Source organism: Nelusetta ayraudi, unplaced genomic scaffold (assembly GCF_046127955.1).
Source record: "Nelusetta ayraudi isolate G7.1 ecotype Tasmania unplaced genomic scaffold, CSIRO-AGI_Nayr_v1 ptg000011l, whole genome shotgun sequence".
In the NCBI taxonomy this organism is placed as follows: domain Eukaryota; kingdom Metazoa; phylum Chordata; class Actinopteri; order Tetraodontiformes; family Monacanthidae; genus Nelusetta; species Nelusetta ayraudi.
The window spans coordinates 1740241-1762925 of record NW_027466061.1 but is presented as its reverse complement, the minus strand read 5'-3'; the positions used below and the strand labels follow the sequence as shown (position 1 = coordinate 1762925).

At 43.8% G+C, this 22685-nt stretch overlaps 1 protein-coding gene across 2 annotated transcripts; it reads left to right on the top strand.

Annotated features, from left to right (window-relative positions):
* The first annotated feature begins 11 nt into the window (after nucleotides 1-11).
* On the top strand, nucleotides 12-22668 carry nova1 (NOVA alternative splicing regulator 1). 2 transcript variants are annotated; one of them, XM_076019964.1, is made up of 4 exons: nucleotides 12-234; nucleotides 7381-7524; nucleotides 16698-16864; nucleotides 17186-22668. In XM_076019964.1, the coding sequence occupies exons 1-4, from the start codon at nucleotides 12-14 to the stop codon at nucleotides 18203-18205; spliced, it is 1554 nt and encodes a 517-aa protein (XP_075876079.1). In that variant the 3' UTR covers nucleotides 18206-22668. The 2 variants fall into 2 exon arrangements, with proteins under 2 accessions (XP_075876079.1, XP_075876080.1); XM_076019965.1 differs by lacking the exon at nucleotides 12-234 and adding an exon at nucleotides 4365-4773.
* Nucleotides 22669-22685: the final 17 nt, after the last annotated feature.

Below are 22685 nucleotides of genomic sequence, written 5' to 3'. Positions count from 1 at the left end.
GGAAGATGATGATGATGATGGCCGGTGGTGTTGGTGGTGGTGGTGGAGGAGCAGCAGCAGTAGCAGCAGTAGTCGTGGACCATAACGGGATGTTATACTCGGGTCCGAGTCTCCAGAGCCTGCAGCAGCCCCTCATGGAGGCGGAGAGCGCCGACTCTCGCAAGCGGCCGCTGGAAAGTTCTGCCGTGGAGGAGGAGGAGGAGGCCGGCTGCACGAAGCGCACCAACGTCGGAGGTAGGAGGAGATGCACGCACGCGCGCACATACACGCACGCTCGGTCGAGTCTGTGGGGACACGCGAGTGTGAAAAGAGCTGCGTAAAAACTTAGGCGGGCCGCTCCGAATGTTCTGGTATGGAAAATGGAGAAACACGCAGCGGGTCTGGAGCAGGTGAACTGGCGGAGTGGTCTCAGTTCAGCCCAGGAAGCCTCCTCGTCCATCACATCTGATGCAGTGATGCTTTGTGCTTTCGACACGGATTCCCTGGTGGTTTGTAATGCAGGGGGGGAGAAAAGAAAAGAAAAGAAAAGAAAAGGAAGAAAAGACGAAGGAGCAGTGATGTGAGGTGGCGCCTCCTAGAACACGATGCCGTTCCATGTTCTGTATAGTGCATATCTTTAGTCATCTAGTTGTGATACTCGGATCCTAAAGTTTTGGAGGCGTAACCTCTCAGCTGGTAGCTGACGGCCTTGCTGCGGAGGCTCCAGGGTTTGTTCTCTCAAGATCCAGAGACGACGGGGATATTGTTCAGATGGAAGGGTCTTTCTGCACAACCCAGGTGTAAAGTAGCTTTTAGAAAAGTGAAGTGCAAAGTGCTAGTTTTCGCCCTTTGGCCTAGTCAAGTCTACTGGACAACATATTATTAGTGTTAGCATCATCAGTGAAGGATACGTGATAATGTCTGTATGGTGTACAGAGGTCTCAAGCATCTCCTACTGTAGCCTAGATTCTCCTGCCAAAGTCAGGTTGTCAATGTTTTGGTGCAAGCAGGATCTCTGCTTACATGTCTGTTTATGTGGCGCAGTGTTTTTTTTTATTTGAATTTTCAAAGATAAAATACAAAGTATAGTGCATTTGTAAAATGGAAACATACAGGCTGGCTAGGGTAGGGTTTTTTTTTTTGACAAAAGAATGTTAGGATAGGACCTATTCTTTTGTTAGGACAACAGAATAGGTTCTGGGTTGTCCTCGCCTCAATGCCACTGTCATTTATTAAAACTAACTTGCAGTTGTATTCATTTTGTTTGTTTGTTTTTTGTTAGCGAGGTGGTGGCTGGCTAACTAATGCAAAAAACATACCTGGTGGTGTGTGTGACACATCATACCTAAAATCATATAGTTTATCGTCAGTTGTTATATGCAGTAAGCAGCAAAAGGAGCACGGTGGCACCAGACAGTAAATAGTTCTGATTGAGTTGAAAATACCCTTATTAACACCGTTTTCCCTGTTCCTGGGTGCTGTCATCATACTGCTACAATATAGTACTGACACTCAGTCAGAGTGTCAGAGCGTTTATTCTGTCTGTCATTTCCACGACAGTATCATGAGCTACTGTTTGACATTAACTAGATTTAACAGCCTCTTCTTTTTGCACTTATGTGACAAAATGTGCTATCAAAGCCAGAACACTGCTCCCGTTTTAGTGCTATAACATGTATGAGGCTTCCAGTTTGAACAAGGTACTAAGGTGTTAAAAGAAGGTCCTTCACATGTAATGTTAAAGGTTTTTTGCCATCTGTGTATTGGGCAAAAAACGATGCACACTTTAGTCAAAGAAAAAAAATGTTTTTAATCTCATGATTATACAGACATCACAAGATGAATACAAGTAGCCTGTATCTTCTCCTGTTAAAATGGTTGCCCGACACAAACAATCTGTTGAAGGACCACTAAGGTTTCAAGGATCAAGAAGGTATTTGTTCAGAGGATTGATGCTAAGCTAAGTTATTTTAGACAAGAGCTTATTTACATTCAGGACTTTTGATTTTATGCTCCTGCTTTTTCAAAGCTAAACAGTGAACATTTCTAAAATGACCTTTTCAAGGTTTTTAAAATCTCAGTTATATGCAAAGCAGCTATATGTTACAGAAAGAAGCCACAGCTTTGGCTGTAAAAAAAAAAAACATTTCAATCTGTGAATGCTCTCCAAATTGACTGCAATGGATAGTTTATAAAATATAATATTCACCGTATTTAGGTCTTGTATAACCTTTCGTGTATTTTTGGAGGAGTGGTGGGGCGAGGGGTGGCGGTGAGGGTGGCTTAGTAATTCATCAAGAGTCAGAACCTGCCATATTTCCTCTCACAAGTGCGCTGTTGAAATGGCAGCAGCCTATCTGCTGCCATTTTACTAGGAGTCTAATTTAGAGCCGTGCACTTCCATAGAATAAAGCTCCCTCTGTTCATACTCAATATATGTTTATGAGAATAGTTAATACAATGAACATATTCCTCCATTATTTCCCAAATTATTTATTTAGCTTTTAACGTTTATAATACGTTAAATGTTATAGCAGCGTTTCTACTTCATTTTATCCACAAACGTAAAAATTGCAAATTGACCGGAGCGAGCGCGACCCCTTCCCTTCCGACCATCCCCGGCCGCCCCCGTACTCATCAACCCCTCGACTGCGTCTGATATTGATCACCGCGTTCCTACTGAACTCATCATTAACGTGACTGGCAGTCGCAATAAAGGGAAGAAAGGCGGTGCTCTTTCAAAGCGGGGGGAGAGTGGGGGAAGGGGGGGGGGGCTTGTGGGGTGGATCCTTGCTGTGCTTTAGGATCTGTGGACAATGATTGAGAGGAATCGCCCTTTTATCGCACACCACCCCCTACACCCCCTTCAAAACCAACGTCTTTCATGTACGGCTCCTAATTATCCACACCCTCTGCCCGTGCAAGGTGGCGAGCGTGTGCCTTCCGAAAGGTTGCGGGGCGGCCGAGGGATTAGGTATGATCTCGCAATGTTGCTAATGGAAAGGCTGGCACAGGAATGTCAGCTCCGTTTTTCTCTCTCTCTCTCTCTCTCTCAATTTTATTTTTGGTGGGGAAGGACACAGGTGCCCTTGCAGAGCGATGTGACGTGAGCGGACTATGAATTTGCCAGGTGGCAGTGAAAGAGAGAACTAGAGAAAGAGAGAGAGAGAGACTGAGGGGGAGAGAGAGAGAGAGCGCAGTAGAAATGAAGACAGAGCAAAGCGGAGAGAAGAGGAGAGGAAAGAGGAGGCACGATGGATAGACTGTGTGAGAGGGAGTTAAAGTCTGGAGGGAGGGGGAGGTGGAGGTCCGTGAGGCTAGCGGAGCATCTCTCACTGAATGGTAGAATTTTCCAGCTGGCAATTGTTCCAAGGGAGAGACAATGGGCCACAGTGCGAGGGGCTTGATAGGCGGATGAAAGTAGTCAGAAGAAGAGAAAAAAACATTTCAGAGGTTCCCCCGGTCGCCAGCGTCACATGCAGCCCAATCCTGAAACACGCGGAGGGTTTAGCACACATGCGCGGGGGGGTGGGGGTGGGGGGGCGGTGGTTCTGGTGGTGCTGGTGGTGGTGGGGCAGTTCTTTTTCTCTTTTTTCCACACACGCACGCACGCACGCAGACGCGTGCGCACGGCGCATGCGGTCACTGAAGATACCTTCTCGGCGCGCAAGATTTATGGGCGTAGTGATTGGCTCCATCGGCCCCCCTCCACCATTCTGCGGCACTGCCATTTGCAGCGGTTGATGAGCCCCTCCGCCCTCTCAAACATGGCCGTCTCAGGGATTGGGGTGGGGGTGGGGGGTTAGGGTTGGGGGAAGGAGAAAAGAGGGATGGAGGGAAGGAGGGAGGTTGGCGTAAGTCACGCCGTCTCAGATCACTCCTCCTCCACCTCCTCCGTCGCCCGCTTATGTTATCCATACTCCTCTTCAGCCACAGTTTGAAGGTCACTCGACACGTCCCCCCCCCCCCACCAACATCGGCGGCTCGGCTACCCCCCCCCGACCCCCTCCCTGTCCACGCCGCCGCCACTTCACCTTTGTCACTTTCCGCCAGGAAACAAAAAAATTAAAAAGTGAGTGAGTGAGTGAGTGAATGGACTGCCATACTTTATAGTGCTGCGTCAAAAGAGGCGGGGTAGGTAGGGAGGGAAGAAAATTCAATTTTTTATTTATTTTTTTATTTTTTTGGTGGGGGCGGAGGAAGGTGCGACCGGCGTTAGGGGGTGGGCGGGGACGTGACGTGCCGGGGGAGGAGGAAGGGAGCCATTGGCCGGCCGAGGTGTCAGTCCGGCGCTCTGCTGCAGACGGACAGGCCACTCGATGAATATGGATGAGAGCAGTGAAAAGGGTGATGCGGCAGGGAAGACCCCCCCCATCACCCATCCCCCTCGCACCACCACCACCACCACCCTTCAAACCGATGCAGGGCTCGAACAATGCGTGCCGTCTTTCACTGAAAACACTGAGAGCCCGCATTAGCATTTTCTCAGACAATTGAGGCTCCGGCCAGCTGCAGCCATGGCGCGGATGCTGCTGCTTCTGCGGTGAAATCCTTCTTTTTTTTCCTCTTTCTCTCTCTCTCTCGCTCTCTCTCTCTCGCCGTCTCTCTCTCTCTCTCTTTTTCTCCCTGCACCCACTGGTGAATAAGACCTCGTCAACGGGTTGACTGGCCGCATTCCTCAACACCGCCGTTGCACCTATGCCGAGGCTAATGTTTAGATCCCGTTTAGAGATTGCGCCCCGGCATTGATGGCGATTTGACGGAGGACTTGTGCAGCCGCAGATCTCAGAATGGGTGAGCTTTCAACTCTCTCTTTTATTCGTCTGACTTGTTGAATTTGTCCGTCGTGCCGTACCCCGAGTCCACGGACCTTCGTTTCGTTTTTGTCGTTACTGCCCTTTTTTGGGTTTTTTTTTTGGTCCATCGTCCTCGCCGCCTGCGAGCAGCAGGTTCACCCGTTAAAACGCGAGAACGGATACTTGTAAGCGTAGTGAGAAGGAGGGAGGACGGCCACAAGGCATCTCCTCCTGACCCACCCCCCTTCCAGTGAGCGACTTTACTTGACACGTTTGGTATTGCGTCTTTCCTCCAGACCTTCCTTCCAGTGCTGAACCAGGGGTTTTGAACTGACACCCCACTGGCTTAGCTTCCTTGTGCGCACCACTACTCCTCCTCCCTGGCGAATTGCAGCAACAGATTGCCATGTTTACTCTACCACATGACGCCATTTAAACCTGTTACTGTGATCCGTGACACTAGGACATAATTAATTATTGACTAACGACAGGAACGTGGCTGTGCGGGAGATGGAGGGGATCTCAACGGGTCCCTTGCTTTTGGTGGGTTTACTTTGGACGAAGATGAGCAGAAAGTTACGCATTGGGTTTTGGCTCGTCCATCAACAACAGGTCTTGGGACATTCGAAATTGGCATCTTGCAATTGAAATTCTTTGTGTGGTGGCAATGCGAGGTTTTGCGTGGCACCAGTGAGAGGTGGAAAGCTTTACTGTGACACGCATGGATGTTCTTTCTTTTTCCCACCAAGGTCATCTTATAATTGTTCCATGTGAAAAGCGGAGGACTAACGCAAAACAGGATAAGATTCAGAAAATCTAAAATCCCCCGAAAAGCAAGAGAGAGAAACAGCGAAAGTGATGCGTTTTCTGTCTTGGGCTACTATTTCTCTTTCAAATGTTCAGAGCAGATCCATAAAAATCTCTTCTTATCCGTAATAACAGATTCCAGTCCTTCGATGACGCTTTAGGTTTTTTGTATATTCTATACCTTCAGTGCGTTGTTTTGTCCAAAATCATCTCATCTCAAAATCATCTCATATAAAAGCCTATCAAAGGTGAACATAAATGTCATTGCTTGTCGGAGACACTGGTTGTGGGTGATGTGCATGACTACAAGCCTGTGTCTGAATGGAACATGAGTGGCATATTAATGCAATAAGGAGAGGACCTGACATGCAGGCTGTGAAATTCCTTCGTGTCAAAGTGCCATGTCCATTTACTTGTAAATCTAATGAGTGCATTACAGAGGCAACAGGTTGGTCTCAGTGCAGGGTGGTCCACCTTCATCTGTCTGTCTGTCGTTCTCCTCCATGCCGGTCAGGTCCCCACGTTCGACACCCTCTGCAAAACAGAGGATGCGCTGACATTGTACCGGAACATGTGGGTCTGCCATGGGAGATGGTGAAAATCTGTATCATAGTACGCTGGATTCGACATTTCCCTCCGCAAAGGTGGACAGTGCATTTTCACATCCCTGCCCGCTCAAGTGACGTCACCTGTGAGGCATTTCTGAAGAATCAAACATGACGTCATTGCATCGGAAAAAAAAAATCAGCATTCAGAGGGGATTATTTGTATCTGGACTTGGAATACTAAATGTGCCAAGTAAATACTATGATGTCATCGATAGAATAGCTGGAATGCAGCATGGAACCATAGCCCCTCTGGTCGATTCCTGTGATGCCGTTGGTGTGTTGTTGGCATATGCTTTAATTGTATTCAGGTCCATGCTCGGTGGATGTGCTTTGTTGCTTTTTACGAGATTAGCACATTTTCAGTGATGGTAGATGATTGAATGATGATTGAATGATGCTAATGAATCATGCGTTGCTCAGTTTTTGTCACAATGAAATTATGAACGGCATTGTGTTAGAAGCAATCTCCCCGTTTGAAATGGGAAACATATTTGTGGCAACAATTTTTTCCCCCAACCGATACGTTGTCAATCACCGACTTCCACAAGCCACTTTAAGCCGTGGAAGCCCCTTCCAAAATGGAGGAGATTTAGACCATATTGGCCGTGTAGCCTTTGAACAAATCTGTGGGATTGCTTTCCGTATGTTCTCCTTGCATTCGCTAATTAAGAAGTATCACTCTGTCGAGGCATTCATCAGCCACACGGATGTTGACTTTATTTGTTTGCACTTTAGCCATCTGCGTGCAAGGCTCTTCCTCAGATAATACTGGCTATACTGCTAATTAAACAACCACTGAATTTATATGCGCCGTTCGACCGGCAGCACTGGCCGTGGTTTTGCCGTTACTCAGAGGTTGCTTATACTCCTTGAAAACAGATAAAATTAGACCTCTGCAAACGGGAAAGGAGGTCATCATTTTCTCCACTAGAAATCTGGGACAGGACACAGAATATGTCACCAATGTCTGAGAAAATGTGAATGCACAAGAGTCATTACGAAGTGTAAAGGAAAAAAGTTTTGCTACAAATGTAACAAAAATGCAGAGCAACTAGCAACTGTGTCATGGCCTTCCCATTTTTCTTAGTTAATATGCAAAGGAGGCTGTTCACCAATAAGGTGCGCACAATGATGTGTCGAGCTAATGTACCAGATATGACCCTTTCTCACTTTGTATGTCTATCCCCCAGAGGAGGGTGAGTACTTCCTGAAGGTGCTGATCCCCAGCTATGCAGCCGGCTCTATAATTGGCAAGGGCGGTCAGACCATCGTACAACTACAGAAAGAGACTGGTGCCACCATTAAACTGTCCAAATCCAAAGACTTCTACCCAGGTAAGAATGGACTCTTGCAAACTAAAATGTTTGTGGATATATTTGAAAAGTTGGACACTGCTGAAGGGACCAGCCTCTTATGCAAAAAGAGATAAAGGGGTATTTCACTTTTTCTTCTTTTTGTCTTTTTTGTCTACTTTGGCTCAAATGAACACCAAAGTTTTCAAATTGTTTGCACAAGGGCCTTTCCATCCCCGCAGACAGCCATTCAACCTATAACTTAACATTAGACTCCTATGCATCTCTTGATAGGTAAAGCCCTTCTTATGTCTGACATTTTCAGAATCTTTTGATTGATCATTTCATTTGCTGAATTTCCTTCGGGATTAATAAAGTATTAATCAATCAATCAATTCCAAACAAAGAGCTACTTCTTGCGGCCCAAGTAAAGTTGCAGTATGGTTCCCGGGTTTTAGCAATGCTGAAGTCAAAGCTAAAATCAACGATAGCCGACATGTTTTAAGACTGAAGACTGCCCGGAACTACTTACTCAAACACAACCAAATATCGTAATATACTAACCAAATGAAAACAACGTATTGAAAAATGACTTACCCCTCAGGCCTTTTAAGGACTTAATCCATCAAGTGATGGATGGACTTGATTTAAAAAATTGATTCTAATGTGACATTTGAATGGTTATAGGCACGGGAGGGAACATTATTTTTATATATATATCACATGAGCCAAAGTAGACATGAAAACTAGTTTGACAGTGAAATACCTCTTAAATCGATGTCTATAAAGGAATGGCATTTCTATAACACAACATATGGGTTCAGTGCACAATAAAATATTTCTTATTTTAGGGGTTAGTATTCAGACGTTGCACTTTTTACATGCCATGGTCAAGACTAAAAACAATACAGGGTTCAAATAAGGTAAAGGATTTTTGTCACTTGTGTCAAGAAATGCTGGTTGAATTCAAGTGTCCTGTCACACACCTTTGGTGAGAGGAAAATGAGAGAAAATTCAGTGACGGTGACGGCAAATTGCCCTGGACGGTGTCACAAAATATGACAAGAAGAGAAGGGCACTCACGCTGCTTGCTGACCCCTTATCACACACAGGTCAAAGCTAAGCCTTCCTCAAAACACAGATTCCTAAGTTGGAGGAGTCTGGGTGTTTGTCCTTCATGCCTCAGTGGAGGCTTCGACCTGCTGAAAAATAACAGGTGCTGACATGGTGCCGCTGATTAACTCCAGATGTTATCTGTTATAACCGATGCCAATAATGCTAATGTAGTCATTTCCCCCCCCAGCACTATATATTTAAAAAAAAAATGATGTCTTTATGTGGTAAATGAATCAAAGAGCACATGAACTATGAAACTTGATGTTGCGTCCCCATTGTGGCATTTGGAAATGGGGTAGTTTCAAGGAAAAGAAAAGAAAACAAATTCTTTACTAAATAGAGAATTCCATTTACAGCGAGGGAGAGAGCAAGCAGAAATACTAATTAACAAAAGGCACATTTCAAGAATTTGGGGACCATCTATCAGTCTGTGACACAAAACAACACAGAATCACTGAAAACACAATGTGCCTGAAGAGAATCACACAGATCACACACAGAGCTCTCCTAAGGAACACAAAACACATTCACAGTGGTTTTGGCCCACTGACTTCTCCACCACTGTAATCCCAGATCAGGTGATTGTGAATTACCTCAGCCATGAAGGTCACACCCACACAAGCTATTGCCGTAACACATGACCAAATGTACATTTTTGGACTTATGTTCTGTAAATTATGGATTCATACCAAAGTATGAACACTTGATTGCCTAAAGTGAAATTGGACTGTATATTAGGTTTGCGGTGGTATCTTTTGATTGGAGTTATTAAGCCAAGGTAAATCATCCTGCAGCACAGGGATATAGGAGACGCTAGTAATTATTTTTTATTCCAGTGCATTGGCTCCGATTTAAAGGAACAGGCTTGGAGAATGCTGCCAGACTCTGACAACTTTGTGTCAAGAAATACACGATGACAACTGCATTGGAATAGAAGCTACTGTAAAGAGTGAAATTTGTCTTTCAATCTCTATCTTTAGGTTGTGTATGTGTGCTCAGGCCACCACCTGCTCTGCCCATCCCCCCACTCATTATAGTGATGAGTGAGAAGAGGAGTTCAGGGAGAGGGTGTTGGCAAGAATTTGATTGGGTGGTTGCGCTGGCCCACACAAGTAAAATAAAGGGACTGCTACTGTATGCACAATAGCGGCGCAACTTTCTAAAGAATCAGTAAGAAGTATCGCTGCAGAGAGAGCGGTAGCGCTGCACAATGGTGGCTGCGCTAAGTGTGCTGAAAAAACAAAAAAGGCACAAGAGAGGGAAAAAAAAGCTTTTGTGGTTTGGAATTTTTCAAACTTATCAGCTGCGTTGAGTTTACTTTGTTGTCACTTTCAAAAGAGCTGCAGTTTGGTCCAGTGTTGTAGGCTAATGCCGTTATGCCCCGTTCGTGCCCTCACCCCACCCTGCCTCAGCCCGAGATTACTCCAAGCACAGCACAAGCACACGCCAGAGAAATGAGGGTGACAACAACCGCTGCAGCCATTTTCTTCACGGTGGTAGCTCCGCCTGAGACTGCCACCCAGCTCACTGCTGCCATTCGTCAGCAGAGGACATGAGACCATGAATTTCATAAGCCTTGACTATAGGAGTGAGCCCTGCTGTGGTGGACTCAGATAGATGAGCGGCGATAGTGAAGGGTGTGGATGATACATGATTGTATGAGAGTGAGGGAAGAGGGTGGTGGGGGAGTGGGGGAGGGGTTGCGGGGAGGTGGGGGGGGGGGTAGGGCAGCCCCCAAAAATAGCCTGTTTCAATCTCTCTCTGTGGACATGACCCCTCTTCCAGCTGTAGTTAAACTGCTCCAACACACGCCAAGTTTTCTCTTTTCTCCTCCCCACGCACTCATCCTCCCAGATTTAGTTTGGAAAGTTCAGGCTGGATTAGATAAATTTGTACTTTTGTTCAAACTTTGTTTGTCCGCTTTGCCTCAAGACACACTGGCACTAACAGTTTTTGGCTTCATCGTTTGCTTTAGGCCTTTTGAACTGTTACATTGCTGGATTACTCGATCCTCCTTAACACGGCACGCTATGCATTCACCCACTCAAACCGAGGATTCGGCACATACACCCACACCTACTTTCACACATCCGCATATTTAAACAGCTGCAGAGAGAGGTGGTGGGAGTTCATGAATTGAACATAAACTTAGAAATAAAACCTTTAAAGTTTGCAAATGGCCTCCATCCAAGTGCATGTATTGAGTTACAGTGTGCAGCACAAACACGAGACCGCTGTGATTTCAAGCCCATACAAGGCGCATACTCCCGTGCACAAATGCACCATACACACACACACACACACGCACACATGCACACGCACACACGCACACACACACGCACACACGCACACACGCACACACACACACACACACACACACAATTATTTGGTGTGGTTGTAAGATGAAGAATCAGCGTTGCTTCATGCAATGGGCCAAAAGTCCAAATGACATTTCACAGATATGAGGTGGGAAGCTTTTGCATCAGTACGTTCATCATCTTGGATAATCAGAGATTCCAAAAGAGTTGCATTTCCACACAGAAATGTTATCAAGCTATACCTGACAATGTAATATTCACTAAGCTCTTTGGGTTCATCTCACATGCTCATCTGGAATTGATCCCATTAAAAAATGTATGGAAACTTTGAAGATGACTGGATTAGCCACCTAACTAAAGCTTCGTACTGATGTGAGGGCTCACTGTTAATACAAATAATCTGTTCATGTTCATGGTTAGAGTTAGGAGAGAGTGACCGTGTAAATATGAAGTGATGTTTTCCACTGACCCAACTCCTTTGGCGCTTCTTTGTTGTTCTTGTAACAATGCAATGAGGCCGGGCATCATTAATCTCTTTAGCAACAGCCATTGTTTGCGAATGGTTGTAGCTACACCGTCCTGGTCTTCCTCAGTAGTTTAATAGTAACTTCGAGCAGTCGTGTCTTGCTTTTCTCAGAACCATACCTCTCGTATACCTCCTGCAAGTTTATCTGTAACTGTGACTGATAGTCAGATGGTCCAACAATGCACTCTAAGAAAGGTTAAAAGTGCTTTTAATAAGATGGATGAGCAAGGTTTCAAAGGAGAAAGTCATGCAATCCAGCAGCTGTTCAAGATGCTTTTATGATGGCACATTGCTGCAGAACTTAGACATTAAGAACTACAAATCACAGTTTCTCTTAATAGGCTGATTGTGTTCTAGCATTAGACTCATTTTTACCTCTGTTTAATATGTGCTGTTTTCTACTGTGACTTGCAATATTTATATTCTTTTCCATAGTCAATAACCAGATTTTGTAAAATTGTTAGTTTTTTTTTTAATTTTGTTAGTACTTCAACTGAAAATGAGTTTTTGGAATCACTCAGTAAATATATATGGATTCCATGAGTCCTTTGAGTCACATGAGCAAATACTACCTGGATATATAAGTTGTGCAGGATATGGGTCTACTGCAGACTGTACTGTTGAATGAAGAATAGTGGTATTTTGCATGGCCATGAAGTGATTTTGATTTTAAAAAATTGTGCAGTTATCTTCCCTGTCTAATACTGCTCATGATTATAATGCTCGCTATAGTACTAGGCAGGCTAGAGGTTATACAGGGATCTCCATGCACTATGTTGTTTCCAGATGACATTGTCATCTATAATGAGAGCAGGTTGAGGAAAATTCAGAGAAGTAGTGGGATAAAGGTTAGCCGCAGCAAGGCCACATACCGCTTTTGTGAATGAGAGGGAATCAAGTGGAATGGTTAAAGGGAAAGGAGATAAAGAAGGTGTAGGATTTCAAGCACTCAACAATCCACAGCACTGAGCAATGGAGGAGGCATACAGGTTGGGATGGGTGGAGAGAAGTGTCAGCTGTCAACTGTCAGCATCAAGGAAAGGAAATGAGTACAACAACACAGTGGCGAGACAAGCGATGCTGTCTGGTTTAGAGACCGTTCACTGAGGAAAAGGCAGCGAGCAGAGCTGGAGGTAGAGGGGGTTAAATTGACGAGGTTCTCTCTGGGAACCAGTGACTGGGATGGAGGGATCCGAAATGAAAACATTTTAGGAGTGGGGTAGCTTATTTGAGATGTTTTGGAGACAAAGCCAAACTGAGATGGTTTGGACCTGTACAGAGAAGGTACAGTGACTATATCAGTTGAAGAACGCTGAGGTGGGAAGTGCCAGTCAAGAGGCTTAGACGAAGACCAAAGATGACACGACGTACGGAATGAAAAGTGACATGGAGTAAGTTGGTGTGAGAAAAGCCCATGATTGGCTGTGGCAACACCTGAAGGAAACAGGTGAAAGGAAAAGAAGAAGAAATGACAATCTGTTAAAACATGTAGGCTACACCATGGTGCTAAAGTGAAACATTTTCATCATGTTTTTGTGAAAACAAGCTTTCTGTAAGTTGAACCGTCAGACTGAATTGTGATCTCATCTCTCGCAGTACGGACACACTTTTGCTCTGGCTGCACACTGTATTTAAGCGAGCACCGTTTTCGCTACTTGCCATTAACTAGAGGATAAGTTCACCCCAACCAGAGACATCATCCATACAAATGTGTATGTGGACCCTGTATGTATTAAGAATCGGCTTAAACCACTCCTTAACCTATCCAATTGAGGACAAACAATTTTTGAGTGGCACACTGTATTAACAGGGGGCGCTGTGCTATTCCAGCACCCTCTATTACACAGCTTTGAATTAGTTGCTCACAAATACTACCAAGTAAAAACTAGTCACTGTGCCTGACCACATTATGTTACTATATACTGATTAACCTACTGAATGACATATTGACATGTTGCTTTGCATTTCAAAAAGATAGCTATCAGTACTTGTACATTAAATATAGGAGAAACAGACAAAAGTTGAGAGGATGAGGGGAAATTGGGAGAACAGGTAATTAGGGTTTACATCTTCAAGAGTACTTAGACATTTTTTAAATTCATGACAATATAAAGGGGTGTCTCTAAGCACAAGATGTACAATTATTTTATTTTTTTTGAAGATTGTTGGATATGTTAAATGAAAATGACATGCAACACAAAGATGTTCAACAAATGTATTTCACACTGGGATTTCCCACAAAAGGACTCCAAAGTCTGCAAATGTAATAACAGAAATTCTGGTGTACTTATGTGTGATGTGTCATAGTCAACATTTGAAGCAGAAGTTGACGAGCCAAATGCAGATGCAGATCCTTGTCCGAAACTGCTTTTGCAGTATTACAGTATTCCATATTCTTACTTGCAAATGAGGACAGATGACCAGACAGCCGCTGCTCTCCAGGGAAAGCTGAAGTCAGTCGTCTGCTCTCCAAAGTCTTGGCACATTTCTGTCCAACACCACTAACAAGCATGAGAGAACAGCCTAACTGCAACTTTTCGGTTTTCATAACAGGTTTAAAAAAATAAATGTTACATGTCCGTTATGGTGTCACATCCTAGCTGAGTTTAAGATGTAATGCAGTATACTCTTTTATTATACTAATCTAAAACCTGTCCAAGCAGAGACACAATAGGTTGCTTAATACTCATTTTATTCCAACTCTATTATTGACATCTGACATAATTTGGTTGCATGCAATAATGCCACTGGAATTCTGTGTTTTCAGAGAGATGCTATCAATGTGTAAAGATCATAGCATAAATGAATTATTGCTGCTGATGTTTGACGCCAAAGACTAGCCTTTTATTTTAGAAGTCCATCCTGGTCTATGCTTCATACACGCGCTTTACAGTTGAAATCATAATTTTGTCTGTCAACACTGTAGAAAAGTGTGCCTCGTCTTCAACAGTAAATTTCTCAAACGGTGTCAGAATGTTTAGCAGGTCAAGTGTCTGCTGTTTACGGATCTCAGTCTGTCACTTTGCCACTTCACTAATGATAGGCAGGTGCACAAGAAAACACCAAGCGGCGTCAGCTGGGCTTCTGTTCCAAGTTCCACTCCATGTTACTAGTTGCCTACTTACACTTACACAGCCCAGTAAGGCAAGGGTTTCTGTTGATTTAGTCAGTTTATTGAACTGCAGACAACACAAGGAAAACAGTAAAAATTAGGTACTTAATCTTTTATTCGTTTGTGTTGACACACACACACACACACACACACACACACACACACACACACACGCACACACGCACACACACACACACACACACACATCATTATTTTCTGCAGCAAAGTTACTCTGCATAGGGACGATTTTTTTAACTGAAACCAGCCTGACTTATCTTAAACAAATAATAAATGATTTGTTAATTAGTTTTCCATCTTTATAATTAACAAACAAGAATTCATCAAGTATGAGTATATTAGGCAATTCCCAGGAAAGCCACCGCCATTACACAGGTTCCCACCCACCCCATGCACCAACATCTCTAGGGTTTACGGGTTTCTGTCATGTCACAAGTCCCAGTTGCCCGGCAGAACTATACAAATAAACTTTCATTCCCACTGCCATCACCACCATGAACAGATTAAAATAACAATCCCACCCAGATACACTGCTGTACAAGGTATACAGTAAGTATACCTTGTACAATGTTTCATTGGGTTTTATCTGTTTTATTTCTGTACTTGGCAAAGATACATTTCTTTTACTTGCTATCTATCTATCTATCTATCTATCTATCTATCTATCTATCTATCACAGAAAATCATGCAACAACTCATGCTACTAGACATACAAAGGTGCATAGGGTAGAGCATAGGGCACTGAGGGTCACTGGGGTCAATCCTCCTGGGGTGAAAGCAGGGTACACTCTGAATAAGTCGGCAGTTCATCATAGGGCCACATAAATACAAACAACCTTTCACACTGACATTCACACCTACAGCCAGTTTAGAGTTGCCGAACAGCTTCATGTGCATACCTCTGGGCTGTGGGAGGAAGACACATGGAGAACATGTAAACTCCACACAGAAAGGCCCCAGGCCCACGAATTGAATCCACAACTGTCTCTTGCTGTGGTTACGCAGCCATGTTAATCATGGCACCACACCATTTTCTGATTGAACTAAACTCTGTTTCATTTTTCGTCAACATTTTTTTTTTTCCTTTGGATGGTTATTACTTAAATGTTACAAGTTGGGAACGGAAAATAGGTTCAGTTCCAGGTCAGGTATATTTCCATACATCTTTATTGCTTGAGTATCTTCCTATTTTCTTCCTATTTTCTAGATATAAACTGTTTCAACCTGTTTGAATCAGTTTGTGGATGTGTTGCTCAAGGGCAGGAGGTTTTATGTTTCAAACCATTTCCTTGAATTCATTTTAGTATTTTACGAGTGCTGATGAATGAGAAGGAGGACAGATGTAGCCATCGCTTTCAAGCAGGTTTGTAATTTGAGATTCAGTTGATCTAGTCATGTAGATGACAAGAATATATAAAGTGACGCTTCGCAGACACAAATTTTACTTCGTCACGGAGAAAAATGGGACATCGTCACCTTATTAAAATATTCACCTCATTCAGATTAAGGTCCTCAGTCATTCCAAAAAAAAAAAAAAAAAGAAGTGGGGAGATCCCTGGTATTATTACACCAAAGGGAAGTCAAATTTGCATTAGCCAGTCAGAAAGAGGAAGACAAAGGGGAGAGTGTTTCAAAAAAAAAAATCGTGCAAACAAGTATAAAAGACTCACTGTTGCATCACCTGTTTCCACCGCTCGTCCCCTTTGCCATGGCAACGGAATACTGGTAGGGTCCTCAGTGTGGGTGTAGAAAGAAGCCTGGAGGAAGAACACAAGTTTGTGTTTAGTCTATTGGAGCTGCAAGGCAGGGATACACTTACTGCTGCAGCAGTGAAGGAGTTACATCACTGAGGAGGAATCCTTCTGCCCCCTGTGGCTCACTAAACAAGCATGTTTTTTTTCCCCAGCTCTTTCCCTGTTGATTGTATAAAAGGAGAAAAGAGCTCCGTAATTGTGACATTGTGACATGTCAAGGAACATTTTCACAGTCAAGATATCACAATGCAAATGTAGATGACTGTAAAACCAGTGGCAATTCTTGTCTAATCGTCACTCCGAGGACTCACTTCTGAACACATTATGGTCGCTGATATCTTTGTGTCCGTCGCCTGTCCCCTCTCTCACAGGAACAACAGAGCGTGTCTGCCTGATACAGGGTACGGTCGAGGCCCTCAATGGCGTCCACAACTTCATTGCGGAGAAAGTCCGCGAAATGCCCCAGAGTGCCCAGAAACCCGAACCAGTCAGCATACTGCAGCCACAGACCACCGTCAATCCTGACCGTGTTAAACAGGTGAGATGTGTACAGTTGATATCACTCCCAGCACACCTTGTTCAGTAGTGGTCTGCCTCGCTTGTTCTCTAGATCGTGACCCACAGTCTGGTGGGGTCAGGAAAATGTGAGGGTATGTGGTTATTTTTACCCACGGTCTTTCATTGCTAGACAGAGCCATGTGGCAGCTGCAGCCTGAACCCGTGGGATTAACAAATCGCTGAGTAAAGCGGGGGGTTGGTGGAGAGCTGTAACTTGTAGTGGGACGTTCCTCTGTCAGTCCGCCGCTTGGAGCGTCGACTCCTTCGCTCTTACTCTTTAAATCTCTCTCTCTCTCTGCAGGCCAAATTGATTGTGCCCAATAGCACCGCTGGGCTGATCATTGGCAAAGGTGGAGCCACAGTCAAGGCAGTGATGGAGCAGTCAGGGGCTTGGGTGCAGCTCTCGCAGAAGCCAGAGGGCATCAACCTGCAGGAGCGAGTGGTCACCATAAGTGGGGAACCTGAACAGAACCGCAAGGCTGTGGAGATCATAGTGCAGAAGATTCAGGAAGACCCCCAGAGCAGCAGCTGCCTCAACATCAGCTATTCCAACGTCTCTGGCCCAGTGGCCAACTCCAACCCGACAGGTTCGCCCTACGCAAACACGGCCGAGGTGTTGCCCAATGCTGCGGCAGCGGCTGCCACGGCCTCCAGCCTCCTGGGCCAAGCTGGCTTGACAGGAATGGGAGCCTTCCCCGCTACCATGTCTAGTTTCTCTGGCAATGACCTGCTGGCCATCACCTCAGCCCTCAACACATTGGCCAGCTACGGCTACAACACCAACACCCTGGGCCTGGGCCTCAACCCTGCGGCTGCTTCCGGGGTCCTTGCAGCAGTAGCAGCTAGCGCTAACCCAGCTGCCGCTGCCGCAGCCAACCTGTTGGCCTCCTACGCCAACGATGTATCCGGCAGCGCTGGCCACCCTGCAACAGGTCTCGGGGGGTTCTCCTTGGGTTCTCTAGCAGCTGCTACAGGGGCTACCAACGGTTACCTAAATGCATCGTCCCCACTGATGGCCTCATCCTTACTGGCGACAGAGAAGTTGGCCGACGGGGCTAAGGACGTGGTTGAGATTGCAGTGCCCGAGAATCTGGTCGGCGCCATCTTGGGGAAAGGAGGGAAAACGCTGGTAGAGTATCAGGAGCTAACGGGAGCCCGCATCCAGATCTCTAAAAAGGGAGAGTTCATTCCTGGTACGCGGAACCGTAAAGTCACCATAACAGGGTCACCAGCCGCCACACAAGCAGCGCAGTATCTGATCAGCCAGCGGATCACTTACGAGCAAGGCGTGCGCGCTACCAACCCACAAAAGGTGGGCTAAAAGGAAAAAAAAAGAGGAGAGGATGAAAGGAGGAAGACAGAGATAGAAGGGAATTGAGAGGGTCACAATGAATAGAAAAAGAAATGTCCAAATATCTGTTCAATATATCAGTATCAAATGAGAGAATCAACAAAGGAGGAGGTGGGGGAGACAACCAAGATAAGTGTGTGTGATTTGTGAATGTGTTTTTTGGACCGAAGTCCTGATGTTTTTTAAAAGTTTGTGTCGAGTCTTTTTGATGATGGTGATCAGAGCATGGTGAACTGGTCCACTGCCAAGCTGCAGATTCAAGGGTGAGGCTGCAGGCTGTCACCCTCCTCCAAAACCTCATAGCCGTTTGGTTTTCTTTTCTTTCTTTTTTTTTTGTTTTGTTTTTTTTGTTTTGTTTTTTACATTCAAATTTAGTTTAAGTTGCTAAGGCTCGTCTCCCGGTGAGTTGAGTGCTTCAGTTGAAGTTCCATCCAGCTGATACAGCTGCTTTGTAAACCTTTCTCTTTGCATGCAGTGCTGAAAGCATTGTCAGCAGGAGATAGGTTTTTTGACAAGCACCTAAGGTGAATTCATTCAGTGAGGAAGCAATCGGAATATCATTTCTTTGGGGGGGAAAAAAATCACATCCTTTTTGCCATTTGTTGAATTCTTCATAATTGAGGTTTCTAAATTTAGGTATTTTATATTTCCTTTATTTATTGACATGGTCTCATTCAAACACAGATAGAATATTTAAACCTGTGAATACAGGTTTATCTGAATGTAAAAACAATTTTAGTCTAATGCTATTTTATTTACAGGGATCAAATATTGTGTTGCAGTGAAAGAAATGTATAACTCAAACCTAGTCTGAACACAGTTGCTGTCTGCAAGTATAGTTCAGGGGTGAATTAATCAATGTGAGAGAACAGAGGAGACACACAGGAATGTATAAATATATTTTTCATAAACTCACATAGATGATGCTCCCACAAACACACCAGTCACAGCTACAAAACACACAGAAGTATGTTGTTCTTCAAAATCGTTCTTGGTGCTATAGGATTAGGGTTCCGTCTCCTTTACCATCAAATCCAATTCTCTGACAACTTCTTTCTTTACTTGATAAAACAAAGCTGACGTGTCATCCAGCCATTAGTAGCCTTTTGGATCCGACTGACCTTCTCACCAAATGAAAAAGGGTTGACAATGAAAAGCAATCCAGTCTCAATGCGCTCAATGACTCCTGCTTTCCTTTAATTTTTCTTCATAATAATTGGCCATGGACTTCACCTGACAGCATTTCACAGTATTTTATGCCTTATTTGTAACTCCCAAGGACAAACCTAAAGCTCACACTACCTTGGGGCAGTGTCTAACCAGTTTATTTCAGACAAGAAAGCACTACTGAAAAAGCATTTTGATAGGAAAAGCTGTACAAACCAATATCTGTGAACAAAGAAACGTATTGCCTTTCCATTAAGGGTACCAAATAGTCTAGAGACATACACGTACAAAAGGGAAAAAAGAACGACACTTGAATAGAAGGTTCGGACTCTCGCCTCCTGGGAGCAAATCCTTCCCAATTTGCATCAAGGCAAAAATAAAGAAGATAAATTCTGCAGTTCATCCAGGCAGTCTGTTATAGTTCCTGCGACACATAAATGCTCTTTAACTTTGGTCGGAGCGTGTGGTGAGACATCCGGAAGTGTTTTGGCATGGTTGTCTTTTGAAGGAAATCGTTTCGTCAAATGCAGGGAGGCTAAATGTCTGGAGCACTCAAAGATTATCTTGGCTTCCTTCTGTGCTGCTATCCATAGTGTTCATCATGAGTACACTGAGTCTCTGAAGACTGCACTGTGAGACATTAAGAATACAATGTAATGCGCGTCTGTCCCTGCTGGGGGTGTTGAGTATGTACTAATTGTGCAATCTATGTCACATATGCCAGGCCTACCTATTCAGACAGAGGGGTTTAATCTCCACAAAAAAAGCATTTATATTGAAGCGTCTCGTGATGTTTTTTTTTTTTGTTTCTTTTTACCGACAGTTCCAATACTCTGCCACTCAAATTAGCAGACATTTTCACATACGTAAGCCGCAAATCAACCTCACCAAATTTTTCTATATGTTCTAGTTTTACTAAGACAACTTTTGACTGTTTGGAGCGCTATGATCATCCTTCCGAAGGTGTGGCCACGAGGGTCGGCGGTGACAGTGTCAAAGAAAACCACAGACATATTTTCTTTTATGCAGAGATTTAACGAATTGCCTTGTCATTTTTCACAAATTCCACTTCAAAGTGAATGAGTTTAAATACACCGGCTTGTGTCTAAACATCACAGGTGGCTGTCGTAACAGTGAGCCTTTTCCCACCCAACACAGCCCCCTTTCACCACTATCTGGAAGACGTCACAGTCAGTCACTGCAATCTGGCCACTAAGAGAATGGCGACACGAGAAAACCTTTTACTGCCCAAGATTTTAGCATATGATATGATACAAGCACAAAACTAAGGGATATTTTATCAATGCAACTGGACTGCTTGACTGCAGAGAGCGCTCCTTAGTTCTCTGTCGTATACGTTGTGCCAAATGCCGTATCTCTCTGCCCCGCATTAACTTTCCTCTTTCTCTCAACATTTTACTCGCCTGCATTTTGCAGTGTATCACCCTTCTGAGATTCATCTCGTGTCCTATCCCCTCCTAACCTCCAAACCCCCCCCTCCCCACAACCCGTCCGTGCTTCTTCCTTCACTGTGCTCTCCCCCTCTTTCTCCTTCCTCCTGTCTCGTCTTCTCATGGGCAGCGGTGTCTTGGGCATGCTGCTGGCAGGAGTTATGCACTATAGGTCATGAGGGTATGAAAATATGTTCCCAGGCCGCAGAGTTCACAAGGCTACAATGCACAGAAAACACCTGCCTCCAAAACTGTGACGCCCGAAAGACCAACCAGCACCATTAGCTCAAAGTATCAAATTCCCTCTTAAAAAGATAAAAAGTAGGATAAAAAAAAAAAAAAAAAAATACAGTTATGACTGTGAACTCTGACCTTATAAGAGAGGAGTAATTATGTTTTTTTTTCTTCCAAAAAAAAAGGCAAATCATGTTGACATGGATATTCATACGTTGGCTGAACAAACAGCGCGAGTCAGCCTCAAAAAAAAGCGTAGTACGGACAGAGTGCATAAGACAGTGAGAGTAAAGGTGGGAACTCGTTTGTGACCTCAAGACGAAAAAAAAAATGACATCCTTTATGCATATCCTCTTATCTGAAAATAACTAGAATTCATTTCTGTGGAATACAATATGTCATGTCATATGATCTATATGTACTTTATTGTAGCTATTCTAGTTTGTAGTCCAAATGCAGTCCAGCGTTGTCAAAACAATGTGAACTATGTTATATTTGTGTGGATGATGAGAGTGCCAACTAAGCCTGATTAAGATTAGCTTCGCGATTTGTTTGTGCATTTTGATGACTCATCATCAATCGGTGGTGTCCATATTTCTGTCATTGATGATTTAGTTTGACAGTAAGAAAATGTAAAGAATATTGGAAGCAATATAGTAGCATGTTGTCCTGTTTTGTGTTTTATGTCTGTTGTATGAACCTTTGAAATTAATAAGATTTTGAATGAATAGGTTTACATGTACTTTTTGTAAGTTATGAAAATGCTGCTATTTGATAAGTAAACTATACAAAATATTTTAGTTGAAAAGATGTCTGGTCTGTTGATTAGAGACATGCTCTTAAAGGCTGGAGCATAAAACGAGGTGTATAGAATACTATACAGTATTGGTAAGATAGTAAAAGTAATAATAGACTCCATAGTACAACCTGTGCCAAACTAGACCTCTGCAGCTTCTGAAATTGTAGATGTGCGATCAAATGTTAGATATCAATAACTTGTTTAGAAGTGCTGATCAAGTGCCAATCAAACACTGTCTTTTAAGTTCAGAAAAGATAATCAAATACACTGCTCAAGAAAACAAAGGACAGAGATGTTTTTGTGCATCATTTCATCTCATAGGTACATAGAGTAAAAGAGTAAAAGATTGTGATTTTTATGGCATTATGTTGTTTTGCACTTCATGCATCCCTTGTGTGTTTGTTTGACCTGTGGCTTCAGTACTGCTGTCTCACAAAATGTCTCTATAGGCCAGCATGGACTAAGCATAACATGTTATAAGCATTCATAACATACCATTAACAATCAAAAATGTGTTTGTGGAGTTAGGTGTTATCTTTTTGCACGTCTTCTATTGCATGGTATCAAGTAAATTATGAAGGAAAAAAAAAGTTACAAAAATTTCTGCGAGGCTGTCTCGCAAACATTCAAAGACATAACACTGCATGCAGTCAAAATGTAAAGCACTTGAGTTTACTCGCCTCATGTTTGTTTTTTATTTCCTTTCTTTTTTTCCTTTCTTTAATGTCGTGAGTTGGGAGGGAGCTCATTATTGTCATGTTGGCCCAAAAAAAAAAAGAAAAGATAAACACATGCATTC

Excerpts from the sequence above, each read along its gene's own strand:
- nova1 (XM_076019964.1), top strand. The coding sequence starts at position 12 with ATGATGATGGCCGGTGGTGTTGGTGGTGGTGGTGGAGGAGCAGCAGCA. Across the intron at positions 235-7,380 it reads GAAGCGCACCAACGTCGGAG|AGGAGGGTGAGTACTTCCTG; the intron begins GTAGGAGGAGAT and ends TCTATCCCCCAG. Across the intron at positions 16,865-17,185 it reads ATCCTGACCGTGTTAAACAG|GCCAAATTGATTGTGCCCAA; the intron begins GTGAGATGTGTA and ends CTCTCTCTGCAG.